At 35.4% G+C, this 18484-nt stretch overlaps 1 protein-coding gene across 3 annotated transcripts in view; it reads right to left on the reverse strand.

Moving 5' to 3' along the window:
* Positions 1–18484, reverse strand: part of LOC139969989 (uncharacterized) — a 51817-nt gene that overhangs the window by 13654 nt on the left and 19679 nt on the right. For all 3 annotated transcript variants that reach the window (XR_011793857.1, XM_071975497.1, XM_071975496.1), the window contains exons 3-5: positions 17128–17336; positions 12485–12561; positions 417–478 (exon numbers count right to left, since the gene is read on the reverse strand). Coding sequence is in view for 2 of the 3 variants with exons in the window: in XM_071975497.1 (XP_071831598.1) it covers positions 417–478; positions 12485–12561; positions 17128–17336 (348 nt within the window). In the remaining variant the exon portion in view is untranslated. The remainder of the gene's footprint in view (positions 1–416; positions 479–12484; positions 12562–17127; positions 17337–18484) is intronic.

Below are 18484 nucleotides of genomic sequence, written 5' to 3' on the forward strand. Positions count from 1 at the left end.
TTTATATCATTCTACGGTTTCATCTCAGAATGAACGTGAAGTTTATTGGATGCAAATTTACAACTTCGAATATTAACGAAACATCATGCGTCAAACGAATATACAATATATAGCAAACTTGTCAAAAATCAATCTTTTAGCTATAGATATATGCTTGAAATATCAAACTGACAAAGAAATTGTACAGGGTTGTTAATATAAAACTAATAAGATTCATTTAGACAATATTTGCACGCAAGATTCCGTCAGCTCTCTCTACCCAACACACCCCACCCCCCTTGGAAGTAGGAGCAGGAAGATGTCTGAAATTTCTTTCTTTACATCGGAACTTCTAATATTACCAGCAACACGTAAACTTCACAGATAATGTATCACTTGCATTATGAGCAATAGCTGAAAGTGATCGAACTCTTTACCTGCCATTGACCGGTTTGTAGATTCAGACGACAAAAACGATCATAGTTGATACGATTCCAAACTGATAAAAAAATAAAAAAGAGATGAAAATGATAAGTGCAAACTTAATCTGTTTTGGTCTGGAATGAAATCATACATATTTTATTCACGAGATTAATGTTGGCTTTCGATGATAACTTCATATTAGCTGAGTAAACAATCTAGTCGATTCCTTAATTTTGTTCTTATTAGTTTATCATTATCATATCAGTAATATAGCTGATCAGTTTACAATCCTTATATCTCAGTCAGATTACCGATCAATTTACTATCATTATCATCTCGGTTTTATACCTGATCAGTTTACAACTATTATCCCTTTTGTTTTAAAGCCAATCAGGTTAGAATTGTTATCATCTCATTAACATATCTGATCAATTATACGATTATCCTAAATGAAAGCATATGCTCCCGTTCAAACAGAAACGAATACTTGACTAAATTAAGAAACCAAATCATGATAGTCGAGTATTCGATGCTCATATCAATAATAATAATAATAATCCATGAGACGATGAACGGATCAGAGAACACTCAACATCAGTGACGTCATTATATATCACGAGAGCCATAATTAAACACTGTTTAAAACAAATTGTTGAAAGAAGAAAAATGGAACTTGTTTAATAAAATAAAATAAAGTTAAATGTATGTACACTAGTAAAACAACGTTTTCTTAACAACGTAACCAGTCTCCATGTCAGAGGACTGCTGGATATAAGAGCATCCCAGTTCGAGAAAGGAAGGTTGTGTGTTTTACACTAAGGATTCCTTTGTTTAATGTGCTTCAAACTGTACTCAGAATAAATCGTATGTGCAGGAACATAGTGCAGGTGACAGCTGATACCTCGCTTTGCAAAGCGGATAGGAATGAGTAGGGTGGGGTGGGGGGGGGGGGGGTGTGGCAGGAATACGCAATCAGAGTATCAGAAAATGAAGTATAAATATCGACGGTTTAGAATATTCTAAATAATGCACAAACTGACTTTGACTTTGACTACATCGTATATGAATCTGAAATCACGAGATAATTTAGTATCTATTATAAAAAAAAAACATCTGTCTTAAATTGTCACACATTTAATGGATCGGGGCAAACGTGATGTTTACACATTTAATTAATTATGTCTATGAGATTAAGCAATGATGACATCATCAGCAGTGACGTCACTCCATCATTTAACAATGATAATCTCGATGTGTCCTTTAAACAGAGAACAATGAACGAGGTTACAATGTGTACGAGTGCGAGAATAATGTTGATGGGTGTAGATAGAGAGGTTTGTATGTATTTACATTACTCTTAATTAATATAAATAATGAATTTAGGTAGAATCTTAGTATAGATGTGTTATTGTACAGGGAAATGAAACATATGATTGCTCGTGATGTTTGTAAAGCTACCCGATTTCAAGATATTCAGCTTATATTACAACACATTAGTGACGTCATCAAAGATCATGAAAACCACTTATTTAAATATTGATAACAGTAAAAGACTAACTGTATTTGGAATTACGTTATTGAGTTAAATTAAGGCGCTACATGTCCTAAGAGTACGTCAGTTGTGTAAACGATGGTTTATATGTCTCGTTTCCAGTCACTTTCTTGGGGTATTGTTTACCTGTATTAAGACTAAATACATAAATCTCTCTACTTTATGGAGGAGGAAGGTTTGTAATATCTAACATCGTGTTATTATGACTTGACATACACAATTATAACATTTAACAATAACACTGTCCACTTTTCTAAGAAGTTTCAAGAAATCCATAGTATACACTGTTGTCGACAGAAGTGTTGAGGGAGACAAACAACACTTACATGTAAACAAATATGAATGAGGATATCATATCAATATAAATTATGTTTTCTGTCGTGGTTTGTCTCTCAGAACATCTATAAGGCCGTGACAAAACTACAACACGAACTTAACAGAAATATCAGCAGCAATTGTATACAAATACAATACTTGTTGAATTCAAATAGAACAGACCATTGCAACATCTCTTTGTTTCTGTTTGTTTTTATTTTCTGATTCCGGAATTCGAATGCTAGCCTAGACTATTGCAGCCGATCTTACAAAGATATCATAGTTGCGGTGCGCACATAATCGGCCGTTTTTCCGGTTCCGATCAACACACCTGCTATAACTAACTGCACGCCCCTAGCTTTGCGGTTATTATTCAGTAACAATACTGGTGACGATATGACATATGCTCATTTCCATTAAACTCAAGAAACACGTATCTAGTTTGAATAACCACGATAATTCCTTTTTCATCAGAGACTACCATAGCCTGCTGCATAGTTGCATCCATGATAATTTACTTGATCCAAGCGAAGGATTGAAACGTTCTCTTGAGCATTGTTTTTATTTAATGAGAATCGGAAACACACAAACGGGTACCAGCTTTCTGAGGGAGGAGTGCTTTTCATGGTTTCATGATTTGATTAATCTGGAAACGCGAATACGGAATTTTAATTTAATGAAATAAATTTCTTGTAGTGTAGATGGCTGTTTTAATTGCTTACTATTTCTAGTTTTAGCAACTTGTAATGGTTCTTTTTTCCTGTGTGGTTTAAATCACTCAGCACCGAGAACGATAATATTATACTGGTGTAAAACTACTCAAAATTGAAATATACAATCTATCGCAATTGTTTTTAATATATCACTTATTATAAACACAGCACATACCTTACAAACAATTGATAAGAACAGCTAATTGAAATGTGTTTACAAGGCTTAAGATAGCAGTAATAATGTAAGTATTCCATGGATATTTTTGTTCCAGCTTACTGCCTTACAATTTGAGCAAATACGCAGATGGTTGAGCTAGATTTTCCCATTGACTTAGGCTGGTGGTTGACTACCATGTGGTCAAAGATAGCAGCAATAACGAAAGTATTCGGTGTATATTTTAGTGCCACACACAGAACACAATATGTAAAATAATGTTATGTTAATCACGAGTTGTAAAAAAATACATGGCATTTTGTTGGTAAATATTACACAATATTTAGTAAAAGTATGCGTATGCATACGAAGAGGATTGCCGAAAATTATAGTAAACGTCCACTAAGTCATTTTACATGATTACAAGTAACTTTTGCCAAAGCGTTAACAACGGATGTAGAGTTACATAATGGAACCTAACTTGTACCAGTTTGACAAGTTAAGTCACTTATCGTTACTCAATAGCCTAGTAATCCACGGCCATACACGTGCAAGCCTCATTCACTTCGCGACCACTCGAGCTACAATGGCATGGAAAATCACGTTAAAGAACTGGGGCCTGGAAGAGTTGATTGACAAATTGGAAGGTAAGTTTAGTTATTCTGTAAGTGAACGTGACAATACTGAGAAATGCTTCTAGACTCACGATTAAATTAAATAGAAGACTGCTTTTGATTCGCTTGCGTTACGTAGACCTGACGTTAAATTTATACATTAAGTTATATAATAGACTAGCTGCTATTTGTCATGGTCAACTCATAGCTTGCGAGTCACTTCGCCCAACAACCATTTCGCCCAACTGCCATTTCGCCCAACCAGCCTGGTCATTTCGCCCAACCGCGTTGGTCATTTCGCCCAACCAGCATGGTCAGTTCGCCCAACCGCGTTGGTCATTTCGCCCAACCGTGTTGGTCATTTCGCCCAACCGTGTTGGTCATTTCGCCCAACCGTGTTGGTCATTTCGCCCAACCTTATTTTTACTAATATTCAGTCAGAATAATATTACTTTTTCTATTCCACCAGTTCAATTTGATTTATTTTGGGTAAGGTTACTTCGTAATAGGTAAATAAAGTGAGGTCCGCTCGATATCGATCGGAGTCTGAGCAGTTTTTTCGGGTATAATGGGAGGATTACACTACTTTAGGCGTTTACGCATACAATGGAAGTTATATTATTATACAAACAAAGGGGAATCGGTGTGGAATAATATAACCGTTTCTATTTCACTAGTTCAATTTGATTTATTTTGGGTTATATTATTGGTAGTTATATTATTATTATTATTATATGGAAGTTATATTATTATATAAACAAAGGGGAATCGGTGTGGAATAATATAACCGTTTCTATTTCACTAATTCAATTTGATTTATTTTGGGTTAAATTATTGGAAGTTATATTGTTATTTTTTGGAAGTTATAATATTATACAAACAAAGGGGAACCGTTGTGGAATAATATAACCGTTTCTATTTCACTAGTTCAATATTTATCAATGTAACCACATATGTAATCACATATGTAGGCCTAATCAATTTAACCACGACTTCAAGTTTCCTTAATACTCGGTTCGTATCCCGTAACGTTAACAATTCCCGACCGTTTACTATCAAACCTATCAAACCTAACCCCTAAAACACTGATCCATCCTCAAGATTCCTTAATATTCGGTTCGTATTCTGTAACGTTTCCTTACTAAAGTTATACAAAGAAAAGGACTTCAAGTTTCTTTAATATTCTTTAATATTCGAACGTTTACTATCAAACCTAACCCCCAACACACTGATCGGTCCTCAAGTTTCCTTAATATTCGGTTCGTATCCTGTAACGTTAACAATTCCCGAACGTTTACTTTTCAAGTATCATATTTAATCAAGGTTGGGCGAAATGACCAGGCTGGTTGGGCGAAATGACCAGGCTGGTTGGGCGAAATGACCAGGCTGGTTGGGCGAAATGACCAGGCTGGTTGGGCGAAATGACCAGGCTGGTTGGGCGAAATGGTAAGGTTGGGCGAAATGGCAGTTGGGCGAAATGGTTGTTGGGCGAAGTGTCCTGCTTCCAACTCATATACTTGTCAGAGAATCACGGACGAACGGAGGATTTATACTGTTAGTAAGTCTATTCTATTCGTAAGTTCGGTTACACCTAATCCTAATTTAGTGTATCCTTCTAGTCCTTTCACATAGTAGGGCTTACTTAGGCTATACTAGGCAGTACATTTTAAAATGGCCTTGAGCATTGGCCTATCGTAACGCTGATACCTTTTGTTTTATTTAGAATGAACGTATTCATGTAAAGCAATTTATAATTACTGGTTTTGCCATTTTATCAGGTAGCAAGTAAGCCAAGGCTGAAGTGGATTGGTGATACTAATAGACTTAACTAAGGCTATAATATGATAGTGATCTGGCCTTTATCGTAGCAGTGGATGCAATTGCAGACAGTTGGAGTGAGCATTCTTTTAGCATACTTCATCCTGCAAACTTTGTTTAAGTATCAAATTGAAGCCAAGAGAACGATCTTACCAATAATGTATAATGTTTTTTTTTTTTTTTTTTTTTGGGGGGGCGGATTATATTGAACCCCTTTCCCAAAAATCATTTAAAGGTTTGTTTACGTTAAAAATTCTTGGAAATTTGACCTATGATTTTTGACCTATTCATTTTTCTAAAAATCAACTGAAATTTAGATCAGCCCCAGTAGCCTCATTAATCTTCAGAAGAAGCTAAATACATTTCAAAGATACCTTGAAAAGCATATGTCGATTTTATTTAGTGTGGAAGAAAGTATGACCGAAATTTCCCCAACATTCCTGAAATATTTGTAAGAATCCAGCAGATTACCGGCAAGAGTATATATATATATATATATATATATATATATATATATATATATATATATATATTATACAGATGCAGACTACACTCTCCTAACAGAAAAAAAACTCATATCTCTGCCATTGTTCAACCAATTTCACCACAATTGGTATCAGCAGAGAGGAAATTGTAAAGACAACAAAATAACATAAAACAAGATGACAACCTAATTCCTTTACTTCTAGTTAACTGCCTATAGACAGAAGAGATTCCATTTTGGGACCTAACTTGCATATTTGAATACATAATGAGCTCAAATTGAATAAAAGTCATGTCACATGAAATCCTGAACTTTGCACCTGTCCATTGATATTTAGGTTCCTGTACAAAATATTCTAAATTATTCTAATATTCTAAATTACATTAAAAGAGACACCCCCACCCCTCTCAAGACTGCATATTCATCTCATGAGTTTACTAGGAGTTAAACATTCTGAATGTTTGCCCCTTTGAAAATCGAATCAAGCCAAGTATATGTAAATGTGTGTGACACCATGCCTACCTGTACTTTAGGCTAACTTTAACTTAAGCTGTATAGCTGTATGCAGTTGGCACACTAGATGTCTCGTTTTTTCTTTGATTGCTCTAATAATTCGTTTAGTTGGTATAACACTACTGTCTGTGGATATGAGGAAACTGATGTACATATAATAAGTTCCACAATAACCATATGAAGAACAGAGTAATGCTTTATTTTAAACTTGTTTTATTAGATGGGAAAAACAATGCTGCAATCCATTTGTTACCACATTTGTTTCCTGTGAGACGCAAAGGGGCTAACTATCTGTAAAGGAATCATGTGCAGATTTCGTAGACTTCCAAGTTTGCATGTCCTTGTGCCCGCCACATTTGTAATTACGTCAGTTTGTGTTTGGAATACAATGCGAAAATTTGATGCAGATATTTTATCTTAACCAATGTAGAATATTTATCAACTACTCAATTCCTGGTATGGAGTAAAGTTCTCAAAGGAACTGATTTTTAAGATGATTTTTTTATTAATCCTCGGGAGAAATGATATGGTTGAAGAACATTGTTTTCCATCCCTCCAACACCTTGGCTTTCTTTAGGTTTTTTTGCCAAAGGCTCAGAGAATCTATGCAATGATGATGTCCTGTGTGTGAGATGTCTGCTTGTACACATGAGATCGCAAGAACCCTAGATTAATTTGAGTTGATAAATGGCAGAATGGTGTTCCCTGTTCAGTGAATATATGTTATTTAGGAATTAGGGGGCAGGGGGGGGGGGGGGGGGCTTAATGTGAAAAACTTAAAAAGGTAATTGCCAATTAGCTATACATGACATTTACTTCATATTTTGGTGTGGAGCGTTGGTCCACCATCACTATGTTTTCACTGCCATTTGGGGTTTGCTAATTAAATATTGATGATCGGCGAGGCCAAATGACAGTTTTTCTGAAATTAGAATGTAAACACAAAATCTATTTATGTTTGAGTTGATAGTAGCTATAAATCTAACCATTAACCCAACGATGGTCCTTGTTGTTTCTTGGTGCACATGCATATAGTAATCAGTGGACATGGCTTAATGTACAACAGTTGTGTTTTTTTTTATTATGACAGACATTACAAAATAGAACAGCTTGAGAGTATCTCTGTTAAAGGTCCTTGCTTGATAATTAATATTTCTTTCCACCTGTATCACTATACGTTTATTATTTCGGATGCAGATGTCACGTTTTTGTGAGTGATACAATGCCTAGGAACCATTTAGGTTTTTACACAGCCTTATTTTGATGGGTCTATATTTATCTCTTTGTTTGTTTGTTAGGAAAGCTCCAACTTGCAGTTCTATATGCAATTTTTTTCTTCAGAAAAGCCTAAACCATATGTGTTACTTCTTGGAGAAAGCAAAATACATCCTTAGCAGTTATTTGTGATCATCGAGAGACATGTCCTATCTCAGAGGAGGACATTTATGAATGCCATTGATGTTTGCTTCAATCATTATATGTGTTTAATCTGGAATACTAAAGCAGTCGTCATAGTCAGCATTCCATATGTTTTCACATCTCAAAGTTCAAGTTGATATGTATATTCCAGTTTCTGTTAAAAAATTATATCCTTTCATTTGGCCACAATTTGTTTTGATTGGTTTGCATGCTAATTCAAATTAAACTCATAATGAACAAATCATTGTGTATCTAAAGTTGTTGCTTGTTTTAAATTGACATCAGGAAGAGTTGTTTCTTTGTCATTACATTTTCAGACCCGTCACATCGGATGACTTGAGGGATTGTTGTTATTGTAAGAGTGTTTATATTCGTTGTGCTCAATAACATCACTACAATCATATATCCAATCATTGTGATGATTGTGTGTTTAACATGGTGTATGTAAAATTTATTACACAAACAGTAACGTGAAATTGATATACTGTCATAGCATTCAGTGTCCCAAGACTGTTAATGGTCAGTTTAATGCATATATGTTTCATGTTTCAAAGTTCACTATTGTTCCATTATCTTTCCAAAGATCATATCGGTTTTTATCATTCTTCATTCTTTATTTTGGTACTGGTTGGTTGTTGACTCTTAATGAAAATTAAGCTATCATCTGCAGCAGATTATGAAAATACTGCTTATATATGGGTGACTACAGGAAAAGTTTATCTTTGTCATTGTCTTTATGGCCGCTAGTTGATTATGATTTAATGTTAGCTTTAAAATGGTATTTACTATAAACGTTGAAGAGCTATATTATAAGGGTATTTATGTGAAAAGTGAAGGCAAAATACTTTCAGTGTTAAGTGGCTACCACCAAATATTCAAGATCCTTCCTCTTACTTAAGGATGTATAAGTATTGATAAATTGTGCTTAATAGTATTACATCATAATCCGGTCAAAGAGCTGAGAGTAAGTTTAACTTGTTGGAATAGTACTACAGTGCTCAACTATATACCAGCATGTTTAAGTTGCAAAGCTCATATGACATAGAAGATTATTTTTCCTGGGAATGTTCATGGGTTGATGTAAAGTAACTATCCTTTTAGTAGCTTTGCAAGAAATTTTAGCTAATGCTGCAGGTAGAGTTGTATCTTTGTCAAATTTTGCAATCAGACAGTTGATTATGTTAATTTTGGTGAGCTTTCAAATATCTTACTACATGTCGAGGGAGTTGGTTGAAATTCCTAAGTCGACCAAATGTTTTTTGTACATGTATCTCAAAAACTAAAAAAAATAAATCATTTACATTTTCGTAAGCATGCACCTTTAAGAGATATTACCTCTTGTTCATTTTCTGTTACCTTTTGTTTATGTTTTTGTTATTTTTTTTTTCTATTATAAGTAAAAGTGGGATTTACATTGCTTGAAGATTTCAACCGTTTGAAAGTATGCTATCAATGTGTTTACGACCACCTATTGACCGCCTACTGCCTAATGTATCTGATAAAAACTGTCATCCATATCTGAACACAAAAGTTAAAATATCATGGCTGTAGCTCACTATTCATTGCATAATTGTAGATTTACAGGATACCCTCTTAAGTGATGAAATAAAAGGTTGAATTCATCAAATGTTCTGAATTAATTGTGTTGTCATGTCTTTTTTGTTGTCTCTTAAATGTGCCTTTCTGTTGTGATCGATTAAATACAGAAAGGAGCATGAAGCTGCTTTTAATATTTAACCTAAAACATGTGTAAAACGCTTACTGAACGGGTGTTATGTAGAAATCACTGGCAAAATTTTACATAATAATTTTGTAGTTGCGTTACATGCTGACCATGTAAAACTTTACAAAACAGCAGTTAAGTCAATTTTACTTAATGTTTTAGTGTTCTAATTTGACAAGAAAATCAAGTAAAATTTTACTGAACCTGTGTAAACATTTTTCTGAGTGCAGCTACTGTAACTGCGACACAGTTTAAGCGAATAAACTTATTATTAGGCTAGATTTCCATGTTGACTCTTTGTGATTTTAGGCTATCATATGGTCTGAGATTTGTCTGGAATTTACGCGAACATGGTTTGCTATAGTTCTTCATTTATTTATAAATATAAAGAAGGAAAGACTGGCTAGGAAACTTACGGGATTTTAAGATGGCTTATAGACGGCATAACAAAACAAAAATAATCGCGGCCTTTTACTTCACCTTTATTCAAAATGCGATCATTTAGCGATAAATTGCTACACGGTCATATCCATAAAGTATGCTTAATTTTACTCGGCTGAGATTTAATACGGGGAATCCTGTCTTGGCAACTTTTGACATGCGGGATTTGAAATAAAATTGTGGGAAACGCGCCACCCCGCGGCTAATGCGAACCCTAAATCGTAGTAAAAGAAACAGCCGCAAATATTTGTATGCAAGGTTTTCTTTTTATTTCATGTGCATTTGCATTATATTTATTATACATCGAAAATGTGCAGTTGTTCAAAACAACAGAAGTAACGCTTGAAAACGTTTATTTCGGAGACGTAATGTAAGGTGGCATAGTGATCTGCCATTTATTTAATTTTAAATTGTGTTTGGCCAGTGACGTATGAACATTACAGTTAGACGAACATATACTGCAGCTCCTTAGTGCAATCAACCCACTCCACCCCCCCCCCAAAAAAAAATTAAGTAAAAGAGATATCATAACAACCAACGAGTAAATAGCACATGAGCAAGAATCTCGGCGTGAAATATTTATACCTCTCCTCTTGCACCCGACCACTCGCCTGTAACCATTTCTTCCTAGTAATGCATTCGTTTGGTTATAACTCACTTAAACGATTACAATGAATCCTATAACGTCTGCGATTGTTTTTTACACTTCTGTAGACAAAATGGTGGACCATACAGTTGAAACATTTAATAACTAGTGCACCAATGGTGCAGAAGCTCATACCTTTTCGAGCTAAAAATGTAGGGCCCACAAAACTTTATGGCCCACCAAATTTCAGGCCATTTTTCAGATTCCACAAATTTTGGGCCCATGAGGGATAACCCCTCCCCCCCCCCTCCGTCTAGCAGAATCCTGGCCACACCACTGGCTATAATTCATATTTTCCCCCTTTAAATCCTATTTAACCCACTCTCAAACAATACCACTGACCTACCCTATTAAACTTTCTTCCCTCTACCTGAGCAAACCTGAAGCACTCCTGCCAAAATTTTGGCTGGCTGCCTACATACCTCAGGCTCAAAGACTTCTAAGAATCGGCAAGTGCTGATTGGCTATAGGGCTCTCATGCTTACAGTTCAACAGTTAATAACAACTCCCAGTCCTGCTTTAATTCCACTAACAGCCTCTGCAGAGCTTAACCACAAATGTAAACAAACACTGCAGAGACTGGGAGACAAATTAAAGCAGCTTTGGCAAAAGGTGAAGGCTCGGATTTTTTTAAACAATGGGGATTAATTGTAATTAATTAACTTTTGACCAAAAAATATTACTCCTACTTTCGTAAGTGTATACATTAAAATAAAAAATATGGTTTTAAATTCACATATAGCTTTAAATGCTCTCCCTTATATCATTACCCATATTTTATGTCTTCTATTATTTTTCAAGGCAAATCATGCATGGATGTTAATGTTTGCCAATACATGTAGATTGTACTCTTTCCAAGCGCCGATTAAGGGAGTAAACTTCCCCTTTTCCTTGGAATAGACCACAGACCCCCCCCCCCCCTCCCTCCTCCACACATATGATATCGGCTTCGACGATCCTCTGTTCCTGTATAAAACTGCAGAACGAATGTCCTATCTTTGCTTTTAAAAAAGTCTTATATGATACTGTTACCTATTAGTATATTTTAAGTACGATACATCTAGCATCAGTTCCGATACATTTGTCTCCATTTGGTTTTCGCTTATTTTGTAATACTCTTTGCAGCAATTTCAGAGAAACAGAAGCTTCGTTTGCAGAACTTGGAAAAAAATAAGTTAAACTTCGCGGCTTTATTCTGCAATTGGTATTGAAAGAATCAAGCGGAGGTGTGGATGAGTTTTAATGTGTGTGTTTTAAGGGGGTGAGGGGGTTGGCAGACTCCGAGTGGCACAACATTACTTCAAAACCTTACACAATCATTGTCGCTGTGTAATTAAGTTTCCTAAAGTGTTTGATACCACTACTTTCTGGAAAGAGATTAAAAGCATACATTGATGTGATGGCTACTCACAAAACATATATAATCCGGTGATCTCGAAAAAGCGAGAAGCATGACTTATCTCTTAAATCAACCAAGCTTAGCAATATTAAGTGTTGTTTAATTTCTATTATTCAGTCCATTGTTTACTATTACAAGACTCTGCTTTGGTGTCTACTTCATATAAACTGGCAATCATGTGTTGCTGATTCATTACTCTCTTGTATATAAATCAACAACAACATTCAACAAGCCATTAATTAAATGTAAGATATTTTAAGTGTGTCCAATATAACGTCATTGTGACTATACCTTTCAATTTTCTTGATTTCAAGGATGATGGAATGGATCCGACCGGAATAGTGTCTGGCAGATAGTACCATTGTAACCTATGGAGAGAAGTAGAGTAATCATCGTGTAAGATGTAGACGTAGAGGAATGTCCTCCTAGTCAGGTTTATTGTTTACTAAATCAATGAAGATAAACAAAGTAAACACCACATAACAAGGAAATAAATAAAATCTGATTGATCATTCTGATCAGAATTAAAAATAAGTCTCAAAGTAAGAGCTCTGTGCATTCCTTTCCACAAGTTCAAGTAGTTGACTGTTTTCAACAAAAGTTTCCTTTATACCGGTACTTTTGAACTGCATATTTAGCAGAGCAACATTTTAGACATGAAGGTACTTGTTACAAAAACACAACAACAAGAGGGCACTTTTAGTTACAAATTTCGGAACTGGCAATTTCCATTAACAAATGGAAGCCACATTTCAGGGTAATCAGAAGAGTAGAGGAGCATGTGCCCAATCAACCCCCCCCCCCCCCCGTGCCATGCTCATCCTCTTTCACTGCTCCATCGTCACTGACAAGGTAATTGGACGGTTTCATCTCAAACATTTGCAGTGCAGTCTACACTTCGTGTCTTTATACTGGTAACTTGAACAAGTAAATAGACCAAACATATATGGATCGTGGTGTGACATGTGATTAGTTTACAATACTCGTTTTACCTCTTTTTCAGCAATCCGATCTTTTTTTGGCATATCTTTCTAAATATTTTTATTTTCAGGCAAAGCCATTTAAGATCGACAACAGACAGAACTTGCATGGGTCGATATGAATTAACCGAGCTGGTGGAAGGAACAGAGGGACTGTTTGAAAGAGCTGCTTTGGAATCTTTCATAAATAGTTTATATAAAGTAAAGGCCATGCAATATAAATATTGATGAAATTTAAATAATTTATATTGTATCGAACAAACCATTCTTGTGTCAACCTCTCCACTGCTACAGCATTGAGAATTATTAAGTAAAAGGAGATCACCTGTTTTGACTCCTTCCAACAGACGCAAGCCAATTTTGAAGCTCCCCCCCCCCCTACCCTTCCAAAGAAAAAAATGTAAAAAAGGGCAAACACTTTATGGTGCTGTGAAAAGTCTTTTCAATGTAAGCCTTACAACATTAATCTCTCTAACTCTTAAGTTTAGGACAAAATATGAGGCTTCCCTCTTACAATAACGAGGCTGGTCATGTGCCTGGTTGATATTTCAATAAAGTCAAATCTAAATGATGTCAATTTTTCATACATTGACGGCGTAAGTATCAAACTCGAGAGAAGCAACCAATATCGGTTAAAAGTATATTAAATAAGCGTTGGGAATTCATTTCATTCTTTGGTAAATGTCGAGATAGAACACTGGACATTTCACTACTGCAGTGTAGTTCACTATTGTTGTATAGTTTTTGTGAAGGATTGAAAGATCGATACAGTATAGCCTTTCATCAAGTTTAACCGTCATGGTTTATTAATTGGGACTTATTGGATTATTGTTCTCGGCTTCTCCGCACCTTACTTTTTGAATGTATCTCTCAAAACTGACATTTTCATCTTTAATTAGATCCACAGTCAACACCATGAAGACTGAGACCCCAGTTGGAGAACACTTTAACCTTCCAAACCATACAATTAACGACATGTCCTTACAGGGGATTGAATCCTTGGGTAGCCGTCCTGACCTAGTACGAATCAGCAGAGAAAGGCCGTGGATGCAACGCCTTCGCACCATTCAACCTCATGGGCTCAACATTCATGAAGGACATGACTAACTTTTCTCCTGCCCCTCCTTCTCCCCTTGTCCCCCCTTTCACTCCTCTTCTCTTATCTCTCTTCCACTCTTTTTTCTCCACACCTTTCTGTCTTTGTCCTTCTCCAGTTTATTCCCTACCCCATTCTCTAAATCTTCTCTTTGTCCCTCCACTGTTTATCTCCTACCCCTCCTCTTCCCCTGTTGGTTTCTTTCTTTCTTCTCTCATTTAGCCTTTGAAGAATATCCCGCTAGGATCGAAACGTCAGGCCAACTTACCTTTAGACAGAATTACATCACTGTAGACTATATGAATGTTCATGACATGGCTGGCAATGTAGCTATGTGCACAGCTTACTACGGAGAAGTATAAAGACCATTCACTAATAAGGTTTCTTTTTTATTTGTTCAATACGGCTTTTAATCATCCTATTATTATTATTATTGTTTAGCTCTTTGTTTGACATGCACACATCTCTCTCAATACGAAATCAATCACCATGCCATTTGTTTTTAAACAGTCAAAAAAATTCGATAAAATTCAACAGTGAAACACGTGATTCTAATGATCCAGAAGTATCCGTTTATGCAAGTCTTAAATACCAAGATTCCTTCGATTGGTTTGCACGGGAGCATTTGAGGATGCATTTAAACAACCGTGCAATGAAAGCAATTTTGCTCATTTAGATAAAACTTACGAAGAATAACCAAAATATAAGAAGGTAACGTATGCAATTACAGGGCGTATGACCTAATAAAAATATGGTGACGATTTATCGGATAGAAACATGGAATGGATTCAATGGGCTCTCTTAAAACTCTCTGAAGGGAATGGCGAAGGGGAGGGCCAGTGGCGGGAACAGGTAAAGGGTGTCTGTAGGGTGGGGGAGGTTAGACTCAACTTAGTGAAGAGGATACTGAACATGGGGATTGGGATGGAGCATTGATAGTCTAGAAAGTGAATAATCATAGATCTGTATTACCTTTCTTTTTTTATAATTCGACCAGGCAATACTGCTAATGTACAATACTTTTCATTAATACATTGTCCGTGGTTACAGTTATTCCTGGAATGGCATTGAGAATGTGACAGGTTGAATAATTGTCATTTTTATGGTGTTTTATTGATGTTATTAATGAATATTTTTCCCTTTTTCTTTGAGTGTCGGGTGATGCGGGATCCGGCAACTTAAATATATTTCTTTCATTGCTTTAGTAACACGCCATACACCTTGGAAAATATCAACTAATAACATTAACGTTACTGTGTGAGGATGGAAATTGTAAACTGTTTATGAGGTTGGTCTGAGGAACTGATTAAGGTGAGAGGAGTAGCGGTAATATTAAACCGAATATATTCGTTGTGTTACCAATTTGACTCTGAGAAAAATAAATATATTAAAGTATTAGCGAGGTTTACGTCTCTGTCTGCAAAACTACAATATATTCTTAGACTTGGCCTATGTAAAGCAATCAATGCGCATGAAGAAACAAAGAAAACACAAATAATTGATAATGGAGCTGGAGATAATAGACACAAACAATTCGGTGGCAGGAACAAATAGGGTGATGATAGGGTTAGGGTAGGAGAACGGTCAAAATGAATTGAAAGGGAAACTACAAAGAACAAAGGGTGTAATGAAAGTTATCTGAAGGGGGCAGATAGAGCTACGGTGGGTTGGTAAATTGGAGGTGTCAGGAATGTTTTGAGTGAAACCGGTGTTCGAATGGGTTATAAGTGAGGAGTTGGGGTAGGGTTGGACAAAGCAGGGACGTCATGCTCTAACCAAGTATGAAGTAATATTTATACAAGGAATAACAACATATTAAACAGTTCTTGTTCAAAGTTATGACTTATGAAAAGCAGAAGCTCACGATGACCTTTAAAATCATTTTTAAAATTATGACAAATAATGAAATAATATTAATTTAGCATATTTGGTGTCAAATTGTATTTCAAACTAAAAAAAGGATGTAGTTTTAAATGGATTACATATTAACCTATGTAATTTAAGAGATACCTTTTATGCCTTTAATTATGTTATGATAGTAAAAAAAAATATATTTAAAAAGTTAACTCCATTACAATTATATATTTTCCTTTTTGATAACTTATATTTATTAACTTATTTTGAGTAACTTTTTTTTTAAAACTGCGCCAACTAAAACTGTTTTATTGGTTGCTTGTTTCGTATAAATTTCAGTTTTACTAGTGAATAGAGTATTATAATCTGATGACAATTTCTTGGGTTTAAAGTATAGATTTATAGGTTTTTGCTATTTTGTTGCCATTATTTAACTTCTTTTAAATATTAATAACGATTTCCAGTCCCTTTCGTTGAAAAAATGAAATAGTTTGTACATAATTGAAAAACGAATATTTTGGAGCTTTCAGCCTGAGAAGTTACATTTACTACTTACAAACTTAAAAACCCTATTTTAAAATGTTCATTAAACTCATTAGATTGATTTAATTCAAACTATCTTTCGTAAATATCTTTTGTTTTATTCTAATAAACATTCATGTCATTCTAAAACCTAAGTTTTAGTTAAATGTTAACAATAAAATAAATAAAGAACGTTTTAAACACCCCCACCCAACCCTCTCTTACCAACAGCTTTTTTAAGCTACTCCCTATGTATCCATTATATTTTGTTTTATTAATCATAACATTCTACAGAATTTCATTTCACGATGACATAAGTATTGAAATAAAACCAACTAAACTAATTAAATCCAATCCTTGACATCAAAACACTGCAGGCTTTAAATTCTCTATTGTTAATTTAATATTGATAACTTTCATAATTAAATTTGTTCTCTGTTTTACTGTTATGATGATTCTAACAACTACACCGGAATACTTACAGCATATCCTTCAAGCTTTTACACTGTGAGGAGTAAGACAAGATGGCCGCCAACTCTTCATTAGTTAGTCTCCTGTTGACGTCACCGATCTCCAGCTTCTGAAGAGAACTCAAGATAGAGAGAGAGAGACCAGACTGAAGGATAAGGTTCAGACCAGACTCATCAACTCTAGGAGAGAGGCCTGCTAGATACACACAGGAGATAGGAATCTAGAGTGAAAAAATAGAGTTACTGATAATTATTATAATGTAATAGCTAATAAAAATCACGAACGAAAATAAAGGAAAGTAAAGCGATAAACTAGGACAGTTGATGGGACGGAAATAGAGGTTGATTTAAGGGGAGTCAAATACAAACAAAAATAAATGGATTAGATTAGATAAGAGGGAAAAATCTGTAATGTAGGATTCAAGAATTAGTTTTATTGTTTTACCATAACTTGATTACTTAGAGAGGCCGTGACATGAATTTCCTCTGAATCTATGAAAAAATCTATGTTCAAAACTATTCTCATCACCTCAAACTTTCAAAACCTCAAGGATCTAATTAAAATATAACGTTTTAATAATCGCATCCGAAAACAGAACTATGAAAAATGTGATTTCAAAACAAGACAAAGATGACGTCATATTAGTAACACAAGTGCCAAGCCCAGGCATGTACCGGGTGCGCGGATCATACCGTCACACATACACGGACATTTTTACTGAGAGAACAAACACTGTATTACGTTATATCGTTAGAAATTTCAAGTTTTTTTTTAAACATATTGCAGAATATCCGAGAGAAATGCTGGTCCGTTGTGTTGTTGGGGCTGCAGTAATCCCATAACCCATGCAGTTAGCCCTCATCGATGGCCGAAGGACGAACAAAAAAAAACCCGGCGATTATGACCAAGTAAGTGCAGAACACCAGCGCCGATATCACTGGGTCTAGCCATTATACAGCTCCGTGCGAAGCAAACACTTCACGGAAGCAGACTACGAGCCCTCCTTTCTTATGAAATGAAACCAATAGGTTTTAGCGGGTCGACATAAACGAGTCTTTCTCCTGTCAAGTAACCCACATTAAGAACTCCGAAGATCAGATCGGGGAACATGAATCCTCCAGTGGGACAAGTGGCGAATCTTTGGGGTAAGCGCGGCCGAGCACTAATACTAGTAGTACTAGTATTAGAGATACTACGCTGAAGTCGCAATAGACGAAATGTTTTGTTTTTTTTGTTAAATGAGCAAATCGTGTTCCTAACATGACGTAACATGACGTCATGACCTTAAGAACATTTTCGGGTGAACGAACCTTTCAAGCCCCGAAGTTTTTAACTAGCAGAATGGTTGAAATATGTTCTAGAGAACAT

The sequence above is a fragment of the Apostichopus japonicus genome, chromosome 7 (assembly GCF_037975245.1).
Source record: "Apostichopus japonicus isolate 1M-3 chromosome 7, ASM3797524v1, whole genome shotgun sequence".
NCBI lineage: Eukaryota > Metazoa > Echinodermata > Holothuroidea > Aspidochirotida > Stichopodidae > Apostichopus > Apostichopus japonicus.